General features: G+C 46.7%; 1 protein-coding gene across 6 annotated transcripts in view; it reads left to right on the plus strand.

The window, feature by feature from the left end:
- The window catches only part of LOC119458726 (NAD-dependent protein deacetylase sirtuin-2), a 419,041-nt gene that overhangs the window by 302,902 nt on the left and 96,675 nt on the right, over positions 1–19,464 (plus strand). The window contains exon 17 of one of the 6 annotated variants that reach the window (XM_049671396.1): positions 13,624–13,753. The exons of the other annotated variants lie outside the window; for them this stretch is intronic. Coding sequence (XP_049527353.1) covers positions 13,624–13,753 — 130 coding nt within the window. The remainder of the gene's footprint in view (positions 1–13,623; positions 13,754–19,464) is intronic. 6 annotated transcript variants of the gene reach the window in all.

Raw genomic sequence — 19,464 nt, forward strand, 5'->3', positions numbered from 1 at the left:
GATGCGACGTCGTAAGCCTGGTCGAGAGGAATTTGTGGATGGTTTCGTTTCGCTAGCGTTACTTTAAGGTCATTTAGGTGGTGGATATAATTGTTGTCGTCGCTACAGATTCTTCTTATTCGTTTCGGCCCAACAAAAATTCCTCGCTTGCAATGTCGCGGGTGATGACAGGTGTAATCTAAATACTGCTGGCTATCCGTAGGCTTCCGGTAAAGTGTTGTTCTCAATTTTCCATTTTCTATGTAAACCGTCGTGTCGAGGAAGTTGATCTGTCTAGGAGAGTGGTGAGCAGTAAACTTAATACTTGGATGAAAGCGGTTGAAATGGCTAATTAGGTCGGTTAGCGCGTTTGTGCCGTGTTCCCATATTATGAATATGTCGTCAATGTAACACAAGTAGGTGTGGAGTTTTAAATGGTACGATTTTATCAGGTCTGCTTCAAGCTGTCCCATGAAAATGTTGGCATACGTGGGGGCGAATGGAACGCTCATGGTTGTGCCGAAAGTTTGTAGGTAGTGAATAGAATCGAATTCGAAATAGTTGAGCATAAGAACTAACTCTAGAAGTGACAGGTAAACTTCGGGAGAGTGCGCTTGAGGATTGATTGCGAGGGACTTCGACACGGCTTCAATTCCTTCCCGCCTAGGTATGTTAGTATAAAGAGCAGAAACATCTAAAGTTACTAGAATAGCAAGGTCGGAGAGAATTTAGTTAACGTTACTCGAGTCGATAATTCGAAGGAAGTGGGGCGTATCTTGAACAAATGATGCTAGGGTTGTTGGGGATGTTTGACAGATCGTGATTTAAGAATTTAGATAGTGACTCGGTAGGTGTGTTGTTATTTGATACTATAGGCCTGCCTGGGATTTCTGCAGTAAATATTTCTTCTACGGGAACCTTATGTATTTTAGGAAGGAGATAAAAGCGGCCGGCTTCTTTGTTATTGGGCATCATAAAGCGATATTCAGACTGCGTGATTAGTTCCAGGGACAGCAGCTGCGCTATTGTACTTTGGACAAGGTTGCTGTAAACCGAAGTTGGGTTAGAGTCCAAACAACCTATACCAGAATCTGATAGACCACCAGCCTTTATAACAAAATATTCTAACGCCCTCCCAAACATGAACAACATCCTACGAAAATACTATCCAATATTATCAAGTAATGAGCGTCTGAGAAAAGCGTTCCCGGATGTACCAAGGGTTACCTATCGCCGCAACAGAAACATTAAAGACATGTTAGTGCATTCAAAAGTCAGCCAACATCATTCCCCCGTTATAAAAGCATGTTCTCACCCCAGGTGCAAAACCTGCAAGCACCTTCAAAGTGACCTTAAAATTAAAAGTACCACAAATGGCTACACACACGAAGTGAAAACTAGCTTTACTTGCACTAGCTCCGATGTAATATATATGCTTGAGTGTTCCTTCTGTAAGAAGCAATGTATCGGTGAAACGGGACAATCAATGAACATCAGGCTAAATGGACATCGCGCGGACACAGCTAAAAAGCTTCCCAAAGCCGTCGCCGAGCATTTCAACCAATCATGTCATAACTTTGATGAACTTAAACTCTACATACTACAGTCAAATTTTCGTTCTGCGCGAGACAGAAAATATAGAGAATCGTACCTCATTCATAAGTTCAATACACTGCAACCAATAGGCATGAACGTTTCAAAGGGAGCTTTAGAATCTATTCGCTATGTTAAATTGAAAAGCATAGACAACAGCACTTAGTGATGGAGTTGCTTAATTTTTTTTTTTCGTTATTCGGTTGTCAATAATATGCCAACCTCCCTTTCCTCTAACTCAATCCTTTCGTTCTTGTATCTATATATCTATGCCCCCCCCCCGCTTTACTTTTTTTGTTTTGTGCGCCAGGACACCATTTTTCTGCCGCTACTTTTATTCTCCCTGTCAGACACAATAGTTCACTGACCTCTAGCAGAGCAGACACTCCCCCCCCACCCCTCCCCACCCCTTCCATGAAAAGAGGAACCTGCCATGACACGTCGACCTGCTAACACACAGAGCTGCCTCAAACTCCTCCACCGACTATCAGTAGTGCATTATATTTCTTTTCAATTCTACACCCTCGCCACTAACACACTCTGGCTCGTTACCTCACCCACCCGCCTTACCTTCTCTCCCCTTTAGAAGAACCCTGCCTATGTATACTGTGCCGAGGAGAGCATATGTCGCCTTGAAGAAGACAAGTCCACTTGTCAAAACGTTGGCTCCTGCTCTCACCTTGTTCTCATGTTACTCATTGTGGGTTAAGCATGTATTTTGATTTATTAATGCCAGTATTGTTGTAAAAGATCTTATGAAAAAAATTTGAGACGCAAGCAACGCCGGCGTTCGGCTAGCGTCGAAACCTCTAGGCGTATTTTCATTTCTGTGGTTTTGTACGCGCTCTAGGATGTATTTAAGGTTGTCCTGATAAGGGTCCCATATCGTGCACGCATACTCAAGAACAGGCGTTACGTATGTCGTGTATAATAACTTCTTAGTTGCCCGAGGACAGGGGTGAAAATTTCGAGCCAAGAACATTCGTGTGTTATTCCCTTTCGCGGCAATCTTGGCATTATGATCCTGCCAAGTAAGATCACTTGAGAAGTGAACGCCGCCGTACTTGGCCCCTGTTACGCTCGAAATGGTTGAATTATTCACTCTGTAAGAATGGGAAACGTCAGTTTCTTTCCTAGAAAAGAACACGTAGTTGCATTTTGATTCATTTAGTGTGATGCACCAAGTAGCATATACCAGTTCGAAATTTTATTAAGGTCCTGTTGAAGAATTTTTATGTCACCTGGATTGTTTATCAAGCTGTAAACAACGCAGTCATCTGCGTACAATCGTAGGTTCGACTGGATGTTCTTAGCAATATGGTTAATAAAAATAAATAATAACGGGCCCAGAACAGACCCCTGCGGTACTCCGGACGTGACTGGAACAGCTGATGAGCAACATCCATTTACCACTCTTATCTGTCTGCGATTTACGAAGTAGTTTTTTAACCAGTTCATTAGGTCAGCGGGAATTTTTAAATGCTGAAGTTTGTGTATTATACAATCATGTCGTACCCGATCAAATGCTTTTTTGAAATCTAAAAACAAGCAGTCAATGCTAGTACCTTGATCTAATGCAGTTATGTCAAAAGAAAATTCCGTTAACTGTGTGTCACAAGAAAATCCGGCGCGAAAACCATGCTGTTCTGCATAAAAAAAGTTTTGCGAATTCAGGTGCCTCATTAGGTTGCTGTATACGATGTGTTCCATAATTTTCGAAGCGCCACATAGGAGAGAAATTGGGCGGTATTGTTCCAAGTTATTTTTTGGTCCTTTCTTATGGACAGGAACCACATGAGCAAATTTCCATTCGTCCGGCATGATTCCTTTAGATAGTGACGTCATATACGTTGTGAGAAGATTACTAAGAGAGCTACCACATTCTTTCAGCACGCGATTGAGTATGCTGTCAGGACTTGTCGCTTTGTTTGTGTCTAGGCTGGTAAGGATTTGAAAAATACCATGAATTGATAAAGTGATATCGGACATTTCCTGAAGAACTGAGGCGCATGCCGGTGAAGTAATATTGTTCATTGCGGAATTAGCAGAAAAGGCGGACCTGAAATAGTCGTTGAAAGCAGTGGCTATCAATTCATCATTTGTTATTGTGCCATTGTCAGACGTGATGCATTGTATACCAATTTTCTCTTTCCTGGTTTTCTGGACAAGCTTTCATATGATTTTGTCATTGTTTCGAATCTTTGCATCTAAAGTACTGAAAAAATGATGCTTCGCTTCACTAATTTTTTATTTACAAATTTGCTGGACAGAAAATAGTTTTTCAGAAGGAACTGGCATTTAGCTTTTTCTGAGGTTCTGAAAAAGACGGCGTGTTCGTCTAAGGAGTTGACGAATTTCGGGGGTGATCCATGGTTTATCTTTCCAACCTTTGGCAGTTAGAAATGTTGATGGTATGTGCTCCGAAATTAGCGCAAGTATTTTATCTTTCAGTACGCTCCAAGCAATGTTAACGTCTTTTTCTGCGCAAACCTCTGTGAAAGCTGAAAGAAAATTAGTTAATTCACTGTTCATTGAATGGTAGTTTCACTGATCGTAAAAGTATATCAGTTTTGGAGTAAGCCGAGCTCTATTTTGGTGTGGATAAGAAATGCTGGTTAAAACAACAGCGTGGTCGCTGATACCGGGAACACAGATAGGTGGAGACACCATATCAGCTTCGTTTGTGAAGAGGAGATCGAGGGTGTTGGATGACAGAGCAGTGACTCTGGTTGGAGACTCGACGCACTGAGTAAGGTTGAAGCTACTTGTGAAGTCCAACAAGGCAGAATGTAACGATGAGTTTGATAAATTGGTCGGCCGGCCGTGGCCCCAGGACACGTCTGGTAGGTTGAAGTCACCCCCCAGTAGAACTATGTCGTAAGAAACTGATGCCAGTGCTTCAGACAGGCTAGATATAGCTGCACTGTCATTTCCTGGGGGCCTGTAGAACGAGGCTATTGTAATTGTCCTACCAGTTTGTGAAGCAACATTACACATAACAAGCTCGCAGTCTATGTTGCAAAGATCGATCAGCCAGCTTTGCAAGTTATCTGAAACAAGTATGAATACACCCCCTCCGTGTCTGTTCCAGTCTGAGCGATAAACCGTGTAGCCTATTAGGAACACTTCAGCATTTCAAACTGTGTCATCCAGCCAGGATTTAGTACCAATGATAATGTCGGGGCAATGCAGTGAAATTACGAGCGCGAACTCATCTGTTTTATCTTTTATGCTGCGGCAGTTGATAATTATAAGCTGCAAACTTTGTTTGACATACGCAGAACGGTCAGCTTCGAGGGTTTGCTATGAATTGCACTGTACCACCTCTTTTGCCTCATTATCAAAGATGTAGGTTCTGTTTCCAATATTCAAACAGTTAAACCGAAGCTTAAAGGGGTGCGTTTGCTTTTTGGCGAATGAAATTAGATGCCTTCTTTCTAAGCGAACCTACGTGGAGTAGTCTTCACTCATAGCGTAGCTTGTTTCTTTAAGCTTCTGGCGTTGAAGTAAAACCTTCTGTTTAGTTTTGTAGGACAAAAAGCAACTAAAGTTGGTCGTGGCTTTAGCGCGCTGTATCGCCCTATCCTGTGAGTGCGTTCAATGTCACTGTGACTGATGCTCACACCGAGCAGATCCTTACACCAACAGATAACATTTTTTTTTGCCTCATCCCAGGTTTCCCTTTCAGTATCCATAATGCCATAAAAAACAAGGTTGCATCACCTAGAGCGGTTTTCTAAGTCGTCGTTTTTTTCTGACAAAGTTTGAACTTGTTTCCTCAGAGATTCAACAGTCGACTGAAGGTTCATGACAGCTGTTGTGTGCCTCTGAAGGACTGAATCTCTTCTACTTTGGATAGCTTTGTTGCCAAACAATCTAGCTTCTCCATGAATTCACCTCGATTTGACTGGACAACTGAGACCGCCTTCAAAAGTTTTTGCTGGTTTTCTTGAATTACAGGAATGACATCAACAGCTTTCTTGAGCTTTGTAACCTGAGCCTCTGTCAGAGGTCCAGGATTCAGCTCGACGTCTCCGGACAAAAGTACAAGCTGATGCACTACAAAGCTCGTAATGCAAAACCACGTGAAAGACACACTTCCAATAAAGTGAATAGCAAGAAACAAGGGCCACGGTGTCGACAGAAAACGGCGCTTCTTAGGTTTAGGAGTAGCATGATATGCAACACCAACCTGCAGAAAGACAGCACGTAAGCTCTCGTCGACACCGGTCCCCGTTGTGATGGCGTGAGGCTGCCGTTTAGTACTTTATGGTCTGTTGACGACGCCCACTGTCCGCTGACGTTTTCTATGACAGCTGACATGGTCGAAAGATCCAGCGATGCTCCCGCCATTTCCACCGGGCATCAGTAGGCGTGGCCAGGTTGCAGTGATAGCGCCGACATGAGTACCCCAGCTGCTGCAATCTGCAGAAAGACGGCACATAAGCGCAGACGGCACATTCTTCTTCGCCTTGCGGATTTTGCGGACGGTCTTTTCCTCCGCGCTCAGAATGCCCCGCGCGCCAAGCAACGTGCAACAAATGCAGTAAGAAGGGACACTTCGCAGCAGTGTGCTGTGCTGGCACACTGCTGCCCAATGCCCAATGGTCTGCAGACCATTGGGCATGGCAAACCACGTGGGACGGTTCTTACCACACTTGTCAGAGGTGACGGCACCTATTTGTGGATTGCTCAACAAGAAAAGCAAGTGGGCGTGGGGACCAGTTAAGCAGGATGCGTTCCAGAAGTTGAAGGATATGATGTCGTCCAACATCTGCATGCCGAACTACCACCCACTGCACCCGACCATCATATCCGCAGATTCTAGTTCGTTTAGCTTGGGTGCTGTTTTGCTACAAGACCAGCCGAGTGAGGAGCGTAGAGCTGTGGCCTACGCATCATGCTCCCTCACACCAACGAAACAAAGGTACAGCCAGACGGAAAAGGAAGGCTTGGCAGTTGCATGGGCAGTCAAGCGGTTTGACGAGTATGTCCGTGGTTCACCGCCAAGACTGACCACTTACCGCTCACGTAACTGCTGGGTTCCATGGATGTCGATGCTTTACCGCCAAGAATCCAAAGGATTCGACTACAGCTCATGAGGTACCAGTACAGGATTCTGTACGTTCCGGGGAAGCTGCTGGCAACAGCTGATACTCTTTCAAGAGCCCCTGTCACACCAGCATCCATCGCGGAGGGAAATCAAGTGGAGTTGTATGTGAGTGAGGTTGTCAGCAGCATTGAGCAAGACACACCAGTCGGCCTTGACGCACTGGGTTAACACCAGTCGATGGATGGCGAGTGCGTCGCCCTTGTGAAATACTGCAGACAAGGCTGGCCCCGAAAGAGCAACGTTCCATCGAACTTTTTGAAGTATTGGAAGTACCAAGGGGAGCTGACGGTATGCAAGGAATTGCTTCTTAAAGGAGGGCGTCTTGTGATTCCGGAAGCTCTGCGGAGGGACGTTTTGAATGCAATCCATGAAGGCCATCAGGGCGTGAACCGGTGCAGGGCACGTACCCGCGACTCTGTTTGGTGGCCTAACATAGGCAAACATATTACGTCAATGGTTGAATTATGTGAACGGTGCACAACTAGAAGAGTTCAGCAGGCTGAGCCTTTGCTACCAACACCTTCAATGGAGAGCCCATGGCTACAAGTGGGGGCAGATTTGTTCCACCTGGAGGGACAAAATTTCCTGCTGCTTGTGGACTACTATTCACGCTACCCTTAAGTCATCATGCTACGCAACGCTTCCATCCAGGCGGTGATTTCGGCTATCAGGAGTGTCACGGCTCGATTCAGCATACCGGAAGTGCTCCGAAGTGATAATGGACCCCAGTTCTCGTCACACGAGTTTGCAAGTTTTGCGAAAAACTATGGGTTCAGTCACGTTACTAGCAGTTCCGGTTAACCCCAGTCAAACAGTGCAGTAGAACGGGCAGTGCACACAGTAAACAATCTCTTCCGAAAGAGCAATGACTGCTTCCTGGCACTGTTAGTGTATCGCGACACACCGTGTGTCACGGGTTACAGCACATCGCAGCTGCTCACGGGTCAGCGGTTGCGAACACGCGTACCCAGGGACCACGGCAAGCTGTCTCCAGAAATACCACCACCAGACATCTCCCAAAAGGACACCACCGCCAAGAAACGGCAAGCTCGGAACTTTAACCGTCGCCACGGGGTGCGAGAGCTTCGGGACCTCTCTTCAGGGGACGAAGTATGGGTAACAGATGCCGAGTGCCGCGCTAAGGTTCTCAGCAGAGCCCATCGGCCACGCTCGTACATCGTAGAAACACCCAGGGGTGTAATGCAGAGAAACCGACGGCATCTGGTGTCTTTTGCAACCGAGCAGCCCACTCCAGATTCAAGTGCATCATCCCCTGATAAACCAAACCTGACATCTCCAACCTTACTCCAAGCCCAGGGCCAAGCCAGGAGTAAGCATCACCCGGCAAGCATGAGAGCAGTGCCAGGCGGGACACGGGTGGCATCCCCGAAAAGGTTACAAGGTCTGGAAGGTGTGTGGTGCCACCCAAGAGACAACTTGTAAATGTGACCTCGGAAAGGAAGATGTGGTGTTGTGTTGTGTTGCATTCTAGCCCACGGTGGTGCCACTAACACTAACACTGCTTACCCCTCTAACAGAGGGCACCACTGAGGTGGTTCTATTTCATTAGTGTATATATACCATGACAATAAACAGTGCCGGGCACTTCGTTCGTTGCCAGCACAGCCGAAGGTCGCTTCGTTCCTCTCGTCTCGACAGTCTTTAAGCCAAGAAGTAAACCCGATAACTTTAACCTTCAGATTAACTTCAAAAGCTCCACAATTGAACGTGCATCACTTGTTAAGTTCCTTGGTGTTGTTTTTGAAGAAAACGTAAGCTGGCCTCCCCAAACTTAAGCTGGTCACCCCATACAAGTAAAATTCACTCTACACTCTCTAGGTCCATAGGTGTGCCATTTAAAATTACATTTAGTTCCAACGTGGTTGAAACTTTGCTTGTACAACACACTACTTCAGTCGCATTTACACTATTGTTTGCTAATCTGGGGTACTACAATTAAAGCTAATGTAGACAACTATTCAGTCTATTCTTCAAAAAATAGCTATTCGTTGCATTGAAAACCTGGGCCATACAGCTGAGTTCTCTGAGACGACGAAGTGAACCGAGCGGTCGAAACAGCACGAGACCTCGAAGTGCGTGAACCGAGCCGTAATCGAGGGAGAAATGGCACTGTTCGAGCATTATCGACGTGGCTCTGGGCTGAGAAGGTCGCATCGTCAGCAACGCACTGGCGACGGGAGACTTGGAGGTCCGGCTGTGTCCGTGACGTGGGCAGTCTGAGGTGCAGCATAACACGGCAGGCCGGGCACTCTAGAGAGGATCTCCCTTCATCGGCAGACCAGCGCGTTCGATGATCCCAGGAACGCCACGTCGGCACATTGAGAAAGGACCGGGATGGAAGCAACGGCCGAGAACGTCGTTAGGCCTAGTCCGTCGGGCCTCTCTGCCACGTCAGCCTTAGCGATCCAGTTACAGGCGTCCACCAAGGCAACGATATCGTCAAGATTGTCGGGAGAAACGACTCCGAAAGAGAAGCGACGCGACTTGGACGAAGAGAGCCCCATGAGTCAGCGTCAAGAAACGCATCCACCAAGGCGACGACATCGTCAAGATTGCCAGGAGCAACAACTCCGAAAGAGATGCGACGCGACTTGGACGAAGCAAGTCCCATGAGTCAGCATCAAGAAACGTGAGGACATTCCATGTAAGCGGCGAGAACACAATAGGCCAGAGTTGCCTGACTCTCAGAGAGCAAATGCCCAGTAGGCGAGTTTAAGAACATATTCCGTGTTTATTAAGGATTAGGTTGTACATTTGTCGGTAGTTTTTCCTTCAGTGAGCTTTATTTTGAGTTTTGAGTTGGTGTGAAATTAAAACCTGCTTGCTCTGCCGCCATGCGTTTCCCAACCTCATCTCTATTAAGTGGAATCTCGATGATACGATCACGGCTAATACGAATTCCCGGATAATACGAATTTTTCTGTGGTCCCAGCTGAGCTCTCCATTACTTTACAACGTACTAGAGAACGGTTGTTACGAATCGATTTTCGCCCCGCGTCGGTTGATACGAATAAACGCCGCCCCACCGACGACTGCGAAAGAGAACAGCGCGCAGTCACGCGCTTTCTCCCTTTCTCTTTTGGTGCGGAGGCGCGGACGCGGCGCCGGACAGAGCGGAGGCCGCGACTCGGTGCGAAGAGTTTGAAGTGGTGGCACTTTTGTTGCTTTTGTGCTTTTCCTCCTTTTCCACGTGTCATCGGCCGGACGGAGCGGCTGCTGCACTTCGGGCCGCGTTCTTTGTGTTTGCGCCATTTTGCCTAGTTGCAGCGAGCTAGCTATGTCTACCAAGATACGATCTCGGCTGATTCGCACGACTGTACGCTGAGGCGCGGGAGCCTCCGTTGGCGCGTCTTCCGTCGACTGCGTTATCGGTACCGATAGCTCAGGGCGATTGTCGGTTTCGCTGCCAGAGTCACGTGGTGCAAGATAGCGCAGCACGTTCAATCGGGCGCTCCTCCGCTTCTCGCGCTAATCGCCGTATTTTTCTAGCCATAAGAGGCTTGCGCTTCCGTATTCCGAAGGCGTGCTTCGTCCAAAATTTCTTCTCGATCCAACGAGTGACGATCCATCACTAACCTGGGAGCTCTCAGTAATCTGAATTCTGCGTGTCAAGTGAAGACGCTGGCGTGGTTTACGAAGCAGACAACTGCGGCTGCCATCTCGCCCCTGTCACAGCAGCAACCAATGGAGAGATTCCTTTCAGCACGGCAGCCAATAGGAGGCCCGCTTTCATCGGAGGGCCCGTGTGACTACCTATTGCAGACCCGCGCTTCTTTTGTATTTGTGCGTTTGTTAAAAGATGGCGGCAATGGATGAATTGAGAAGCGGAATGGCGAAACTTTGAGCTTTCGAACGATATCAAGATGGCGGCGCTCGGTGTCAGGAAATATGAGATATGTCTCCGTGAACTGCGGTGATTTTGCTAAATTTAAAGCTGTTTTCTCGCCCTGTGCACAGACGAATTCATCTTTTTCGGGCACTTTCAGTGCGTTTTCAGCCAAACCATTTTGATACAGCGTAGTATAGGTGTTGCAGATACCAAAATGCGTGGTTTTCAAAAATCGAATTTTCTCACAATTTTCGCGATCTGATCCCCGCATGCCCTCTTAATTTGGCTAGTTCTAATTGCATTTTGATGATACGAATTTCGGCTAATACGAATATTTTTTGTGACCCCGTGAGATTCGTATCATCGAGATTCCTTTGTAACAACCGCATGCTCTTGAGATCAGTGACAAAAACAACATGACAGACGGAGCTCCAGTGCACTTCCAAGACTATGTGCAGTGATTTGACAGTGGTTCACGAGTATTCATGCAAACACATCGAGAGGTGGCACCACAGGCATCACATGTATTTATAGTAGTAGACAACGCCTCGATGAAAAGTTCACTTTGGGCTCGTCTGGACTTGACTGGAGTCATGTGGTGCGTTAGTTCGGCCGCCTGGTCCGGCCGACATAACAAAACTATTTAATCTAAGGCTTCCTATGTATATGCGGGCAGAAATTGTTAAAAATTAGTCTACTTTCTTAACCTAACCCTCTTGTAACTGGCAATATGATCTTAGAGCAACTATTTTATCACTCCCCACTGCCAGACAAACTACGGTGCTAGACAACTTCGGTATTTAATCCAAAGTTTATTAAACCAATATTCAAGCACGCTTGATATTATAAAAACGTGCAAATGTGTAATGAGAGTGTATATTATATCATGTTCAGAATAACAATTTGTCGACATATACTACTTTGTCTACTTCCATTTTGATGACGTGGTGCTCCGAAGCTGAAACCCAGTAGGGCCACCGATGGATGGGGGGATTATCGCCTGTATGTATACGGTGTTTGACAAGTGACGTCTGGCCTAAGGGTCAGTTGTTCAGGTCGATCATGTCCTTGTATGAAAGCAATAAACTGCAGAGTTGCTCAGCCTCCGCAGGTGAGAGATTCGGGGCGATCATTTTCCTAATGTCGTTGTCAGTAAAATGGCAAATTGGACAGGCTCACAGGAAGCGTCGACGGCAGAAGTCTCAACGCAGCGAACTTCTAATGCAGTGATCGTAGCCAGAGTGATATCTTTAGGCAGAATTTTCTTTGTGAGCCCAAAATTCACCACAGGGAGATACGTGCGATTGTCTGTGACCCTCAGTATTGTATGCGGGACAATAATGTTGTGCCTGAGAATGATGGCAGTTATAGGAGTGGAGATGTAATCACCATCGGGAACAGGCGTAGAAGGCAACATGTCGATGTATGTCAAGGCCTGTGGTGAAACGTGAACAAAATCAGTCAGTCTTAGGCGAATTTTGTGTGGTGTTGGAGGATCGTCCAGCAGAGGTAGGTCAAGACGCACAGTACTTGAGGAACAATCGAGTACTGAATGGGCAGAGAGGAAGTTTAGGCCTAGTATGAGGTCAAGGGGGCATTGGTCAAGCACAGTGAAAAGGACGACAGTATTGCAGCCGGAAATGCTCACACGTGCAGTACACAATCTGACCATGGCCACCATGCTGCTGTCGGGCATTCGTACGACCCAAGTAATGGCAGGCATAGCAATTTTCCTTAAATGGCAGCAAAGGCGGCTGGTCATAATTGATATGTGCGCTCTGGTATCTATTGAGTGCTGTGACGGGTGTGCCATATTGCAAATTCGACGTCAAGAAGGTTTTGTCTCGTAAACAGCATCAAAGGAGGATTTTGCGGCGAATCCGACATTGCAGCACCACCTCGAGGTGCCGCATTGCCTAGATTTCCGGCTGGAATGGTCCTAGGTAGTTCGGCGAGGGCGAGCAGTGAAGCTGGGGCAGACGTGGCTGGCGACGTTGAGGCGAGCGCGATCGGGCGTAGGGGCAAGTAGAAGTAGTGCCATCGGAAGCATCATAGAAGCGACGGGGTGAAAAACTGCGGGGCGAACTTGAACTCCAGAAAGTGTTTCGAGGCAGGGACGGCCAATGGCTACGGCAGTTATGGGAAACGTGTCCGATTCAGCCGCAGCAGAAACAGATAGGCCTTTCATCAGGTGTATGCCAGTCCGATGGATTCCGTGCACTGTGGGGTGGACTGCGATAGGACCAAGGCATAGGAGCAGGCGCTGGGGAGGCCCATATTATCGATTTCCTGGCGAACCACAGACTGGATCAGCAATATCGTCTCAGCAGGAAACGCTGCTTCGAGTTCACGGCGCACAATGCAGGTCACGTTTTCACTTGGTGGTGGCAAGCTGGCTTGGTCGGTTGAGTTGGTACAAGAAGAGGTCGCTGCAGTTGTAATGACGAAGATAGCACAAGCGTCGTTGTGGTCGCATGGCTCCTGAAGTGAGGAAGACAAAGACAGAAGGATCAGTGTCACTGGTTTCCTCGCGCTGGCGTTTGCCTGGAACTGCTCGGGTGCTCTTTGCACTGGACCTAACGTGACTGGGATTGAACGCCAATAAACCCCATATCACAGTATTTGGAAGCCGTGCCATATGGCGGCTTTTCGCCTGCGCGAAATGGCAGCATTCCTTCATGATGGCGTCAACAGTCGATAGGTTTCTAAAGACCAGAAGGTTGAATGCGTCGTCCGCAATGCCTTTGATAATGTGCCCAACCATGTCTGCCTCTGGCATGGACGTGTCGATTTTAGGACTGAGGGACGCTTACAAAGCCATTACTTATAAAGATCAATGTAATGTTGGTCCTACCAGAATTTTTTTATGTAGACTTGTTCCTCCAAATTTTATTAATTGACTGAGCTTCAGGCCCGCAGAAGGCTGTTATCATCAATCATTCTCAAGGATACTGGTGTGCCACTGTTTATGACATGGACGTGTCCATCCAACTTCTGCGTTGAGGTTGTCATGATAACAAAGCACAACTCGTGCACCATGACTGCCGCAGTTAGATAATATTCAGTGGTGGCATTCGTTTGTTTCCAGGATGACTTGTTACAGCTCATTGAGAAGGTGGAAGCAGCCAAGGGAGAAGCAGTTGAAGCCAAGGCGAATGCAGCCAAGGCTGAGCAGAATGTGGCTGCAGTCCAGCCGGAAGTGGTCAAGCAGCATGGAGGTAAGCTCCACCTTGGGAGGTCAGGCACCATCGAGGCTTTACCGGGACCCACCAGCACATTTGGGTGCACGGGTCATGGCAACCCTCATGGGACTCTTCCAGCACTGGCACAAACAATAAAGCTCACCCAGCAGGCATGCATGTGCTCGAATAGAGTTTTTTATGATTTAAAAAGGTTTTACGCTTACCACTTTTTGCTCTGATTTCAGCATCAATATTGCATTTTTTCATCCGCACGATTCAGTAAAGCAGCTGTTATTTTTTTTCTGAGACAAAATAAACAGTCACAAGCATACTTTGCCATGGTAGATGTGCAGTGGTTTCACAGCCCACCAGAAACAAAGTCAATACTACTGTTGGTATTACAAAACCAGGTGGCATACCACATGTAACATAAACTTTGCAACATTTTCTTGCTTGTGTGAAGCCACACGTTGCGCAGATGGCAATTATCACAAAGCATGTGTCACTGAGCACTGCAGACTCCTCTGCACATGGTGGCAGCGATGTACAGTTGATCCCAGATATACCAAACTCACATATATCGAATTATTGCCTATATCAAATAGTTGTAAGATCCCCTTGAGAATACCATGCAAAAGTATAGCAGAGAGAACTCGCGTTCACTGCCACATTCAATATATTGAACCCTGCACTGCGCCGCGTTCCTTACAAGTGCGCTTCTCCTAACAGAGACGCGATCACTTCTTGCGTCATCGATATTATTTTATGCCGACAAATTTGAAGCAGCACTGTTTTGGCTGATGCTGTCAAACAAGAGATTGAATCTGAAAGGCAGTACATGCTAGGGAGGAAAGATGACCAGGGTGCTTTCGGTTTTGCTCGCTGCACATGTGGATATGGTTCGTGCAGAGCAAATAACCACTCTGCTTCAAGAACATGAAAGGCCTCCCGGTTCGATATGCATTCCATAAGAAAGCGTAGGTGACACTTGATCATTTCACTAAGTGGTGCTGCGCGCGGGATGCCGAATCAGTTGGATGTGCAATCGCCACTGGGTTTCTCTCCTTGTAGACACAGGCTTTCTGGGACCGGCATTTTAGAATTTCGTGAGCAGCCAAAAGGAATCGGACCCCAAGCTCCACTTTGATGGACCTTTACATTACTGTTCAAATTTTAAAAAGCCACCACACGCCACATCCACACCTCGCGGAAAAATGATTGTGGCAGCGGCACACAACACTCGTCATTTTGCAATTCGTGGTTTCTCGCCTAACACATCTCATTCGTACTCGCATGGTTCCACATACTTATCTGGGAATGGACTCGGGATGTTCTGCAAGCCACTTTCGAAACAGCATGTGTAGCGGCGGTGGGGAAGGGCCGAGAACGAAGGGACGCACGGACCGAGAGTCCTTGAAGCGCTGAGTGGCATGCAAAAAAATTCACCGACGATTACAATTCTCCCTAATGTGAAATTGGAGCGCAGCTGTATACGTTTCTTCATTTTGCTATATGTTGGCTGGCGTGGAGAATCTGTCTCGTGTGGCACAATGCAAACGGAGCGAAGTGTGGCGCGACTGCCTCGCTAATTGGGAGATCGCGAGATGCAGTGCGTGGGGTGACACATGGGTGTGATTCACAGCAGCCGCCGCAGACAGACCTCCGCTCACATAGCCCTTTGTTTTCATACAGACGACTGTGATGTGTTTTGTGTGTCACTGATCTCGGAGGCGTGCGGGTGTTATGAGAGATGGGGCCGTATTCTGAAACGTTCGCCTAGGCGAAATTTCGCCTAGGCGAACGTCGCGTTCAATAAGTCTAATTGGCTGCTCACCCGTGACGTCAGCATGCACCACCAAGACGCGCTCTCGAACGTCTCGCAAAGCACACGTGAGGGCGCACCGTGCGAGTGCAGAGCTGCTCGGGTGTGTTGTATTCGAATGTATTTGCCGCAGTACGGCTTTGTGCACTGACTATGATTGGCTACGGCTGTTTTAGTTAACATAAATTAAAAAACAAAATGTGAAAAGCAATATTTAACAAATAAATTGGTCTGCAACTAACGGGGTTACAAATCAATTCGGGTACAAGTGTAAAGCAACACGTTTTGGTTATGCGTCTGCGAATGTCGGGTGTCGGCCATCGGCTACCGCGAGAGGGGCATCGTGTAAACATGGCTCCTTATTTTGAAATGGGGCGGGCTGAGCAGAGACGAAACCAAACGGCGTAGCGTTTGTGCGGGCTTAGTGTGTGCGTTTGCTTTTTGGTTTTTATTGAGAATCAGTGCCTACAATGCTTTTACGGCCCATCAATACATGGAAAAAATTACAAACCCTGAGCCGGGACCTTAAAGAAGAAGCCGTCAAACGTCGCCGTAAAGTCGTCTGCTTTTCTTCTGCTGCCGTCGGAAAATTGGTGAGTTTGCGTTGCATGCGTTGGGTTGTGAACAGACGGCACCAATAGTGATTGTTTTTTTCAACTGAATTGCAGGTTTGTGCAAGAAGAAACACCGTACGACTGCTTATTTGTAGGAAATAAAGGCTGTAATGAAAAACAAAAAAGTGTTCCATTCCTTGGTCGTCTTGCTCGCAGACGGCCAGTTTGCGTCCTGTACATGTACGGAGAGCACCACACCACCATGCCCGGATACCAAATTACAATTCGGCAGGAGGAAATTCTTATAAATTTTATGGAGCGGCACCCCCGGCTTGTTAGTAAGTCAGGGGAATTGGATGGGGACTTCACGGTCGCCAAAAGGAATGATTTGTGGGGGGAATTGGCGGCCCTGCTCAATTCAGAAGGGCCGCCAACCAAGACGGAGTCCCAATGGAAGGTGTGGTGGTCGAAGTACCTGTACAAGGTGAGGCGCGAAGCCGCTGTGGTGGCTGGCGAGATGAGGTGAGTGAAAAGAAGCTAATAATGATAAAGTTTCACCTTCTTACGAGACCACTAATGTTTTTTTTTTCTTGTAGGGCGACTGGCGGCGGCCGACTGGGCGGCAATAAGGGCAGGGTATTGGCGCTCGTGGGGAGGGGAAGTGGCGGCGGCCTGGGGCCAGCGTACTTTATGTCTGACGATTCCGAAGTGAGTATATATTAATCGCAAGTGTGCTATATTGTTGTTCTTTGTTTGTTTGATGAAGGCAGTGTGAGTGCGCTAAATAGATAGGCAAGTGTATTGTCATAGCAAACAGCAGCAAGTACTGATGAGCTTGAAATGTGAACACAATGCAATCATTGTGGACGGCCTGAGTAGTTCCATCTAGACCCTGAGAATAAATCGAAAAATGAAGTGGTCATGAAAGGATAAAACAACGTGAAGTTGAGCTTCAATTGAAAATGTGGTGGCTTTAACTGTACAGTGTCCAAAAGAAAGTGAAGGTGTGGTGTCATGCAAGGTAATAGCACAACGCATTGTTTGCATATGTTATAACGCCTCATTGATTATGTCTGCATTTTTGCAGGAAAGCCACTCGGAATCGTCAGGCCAGGCCATCGCAGCCACGTCCGAGCCGGGCACGAGTGGTACAGGTGGGGCAAGTCGCCCAGCCAAGTCACCTGCACCACGTGCCGTGCCGGCTGCCGAACCACGAGTGCAGGCGCGTCCAAGGCGAGGCCCAGGTAAGGAACTATGCATTACACTCGTGAGCATTTGTAATGAGTAGAAGAAGCACATGTGCAAGTGTCATTTGTCATGTGATGATATACTTTGCTTGCATGACCGAAGTATGCAAACATCCCAGTACAGGTTGTTGATGCATCTCATACGTTGCATTCAACATTACGGTTAGCTCTTGCAATGTACTTACAGTTTGCCTGTTGTCGATTGAACAATGTCTGTCGGTGCTGCAACTGCATAGGGACCTCAGTTGTCATGAATGTGTGCAATGTCATGATAGAAGGCAAGCAGTGAGATAGTTGGTAAGATAAAGGACTAGTACTCTTGAATCGGGATCATGCTGGGAATGCATAGCAATTGTGTACAAAATGCAGTAATGGTTACTCAGCAATGCAGTGTTATCGCACGGTTTATCGTACAATTTGTTCGAATGCGAAACAAAATATGCGCAGTATACATGTTAGCTGGAGAATTCGGTTGCACACTTTCTCTCAGCACCGATGTGATGCGACAGGTATGCAAACAAGGAAATCAAAAGAGCTCTGGACTGTGGTGGCACATGAGTTAAAATGCCCACTGTCAGCAGATTGACCAAAGTGCAGCGCATCATGTAATGATTTTAGCATGCTGATACATGTGAACACTTTGTATTGCTGTTTTTAATAAGTGTGTGCACCTAGCGTGACAGATGTTGTTATTCCCCGACGACGTATGCCGTGATAATTTGTGGCAAAGTTTTGTTCAAGGACATCTGCATACATCGTATGTAGGTGTGTTAGCAACACCAGGTAGAAGCTGGCAGTTGTGATGGCTTAGAAGTTACACCATCATCCGAGAAGCACAACACAGAAAAAATTAGCACAATCGCATAGTTGACCAAGCAGTTCTTTATGAAGCTATACATAACCTTTAGCTGCATGCCTTGCAGAGAAAACCTGAAAGGTAGTTATTGTTTAGTAATGAAAATTGTAATGTAGGAACATTTTTGTGTGTAAATGTGATAAGTTATTCTGCAATGGTCCAGAAGTGCAACACACAACCCAAGAATGGTGTCAACATGGAAACTTGAAACCTAAAAAAAATGAAAACTAGCGCAGGCATGATGGTGCAGGCTATGCCGCAACATTCCAGCAAATGCAAAAATGTGCTCTTGGCCGAAGAGTGTATCGCTTTAATGTGGAGTACGTTTTTTAGAAAATTAATGCCATAACATTTACTTCTTTCACATACGCGGTTTAAATTATGTGTATTTACAGAGACATGGTTACACATGTCCTGTCAGTGTGTGTACCTGCCATTTAGCTTGCATGTTTATCGTTCGCTTCTCTGCATACACTGACCGAACGTTACCTTATCTGTTACTACAGCCACCTCAAGGAGGCAGCCGCCGCGGCAGCGGAGCGAGGAAGAGCTCCTTGAGCAGGTAGTGCTGGATGGTGGCCGTTCTGTAAATGTTTTACAGAGCCAAGTCACCATCCAGCGGGACATACTCGCTCAAGTGACAAGGGTATGTGTCTCGCTTGGTTCACAATATATGCAATCTACTGCACTACCAGAACCCATGAACTTGTTGAGTACGTGGGAAAGGCGTGCCAGAAATAAGAAATGTCATCACCTGTCAGCATAGCAGATGTTGTTGGGAATGAGCAGAAGTAGTGCCATGGGAATAAGTTGCTGATGTGATCCATAGGTTTCAGTGGCAGTGGGTAAGCACTACAACACGATGATAGTAGCTGCATGTGTTGCGATAGTTATAGAGCATAGTACTTTCATGAAATATTTTAAATGTACATGTACTATTGGTGTGTGTAAAGACATTCAAGAGGGGTTGTCAGTAATTAGTGCAATTTGAGGGCAACACTGTTTCGTTGCCACATGTAGTGGATGTGTTAGTAGGGCAAAAACTACCAGCATTCTTTGTGTTCCTTTCTTGTAAGCTGCAAACTGAAGATCTGTAAGAATGTTGTGTACATAGCAGAACATTTATGAATACAGTACCTGTAAGAAGTTGTTTTGCAGTGTAATACTGGCATTTCAATCATTGGAGCATATTTTGAGCGGCATTTTGACCACCGACACAATTGCAGTAACAATAACTGGATGATAGTGTTAGTTCATCATGAAGGTCA

Source organism: Dermacentor silvarum, chromosome 7 (assembly GCF_013339745.2).
Source record: "Dermacentor silvarum isolate Dsil-2018 chromosome 7, BIME_Dsil_1.4, whole genome shotgun sequence".
Classification (NCBI taxonomy): Eukaryota; Metazoa; Arthropoda; class Arachnida; order Ixodida; family Ixodidae; genus Dermacentor; species Dermacentor silvarum.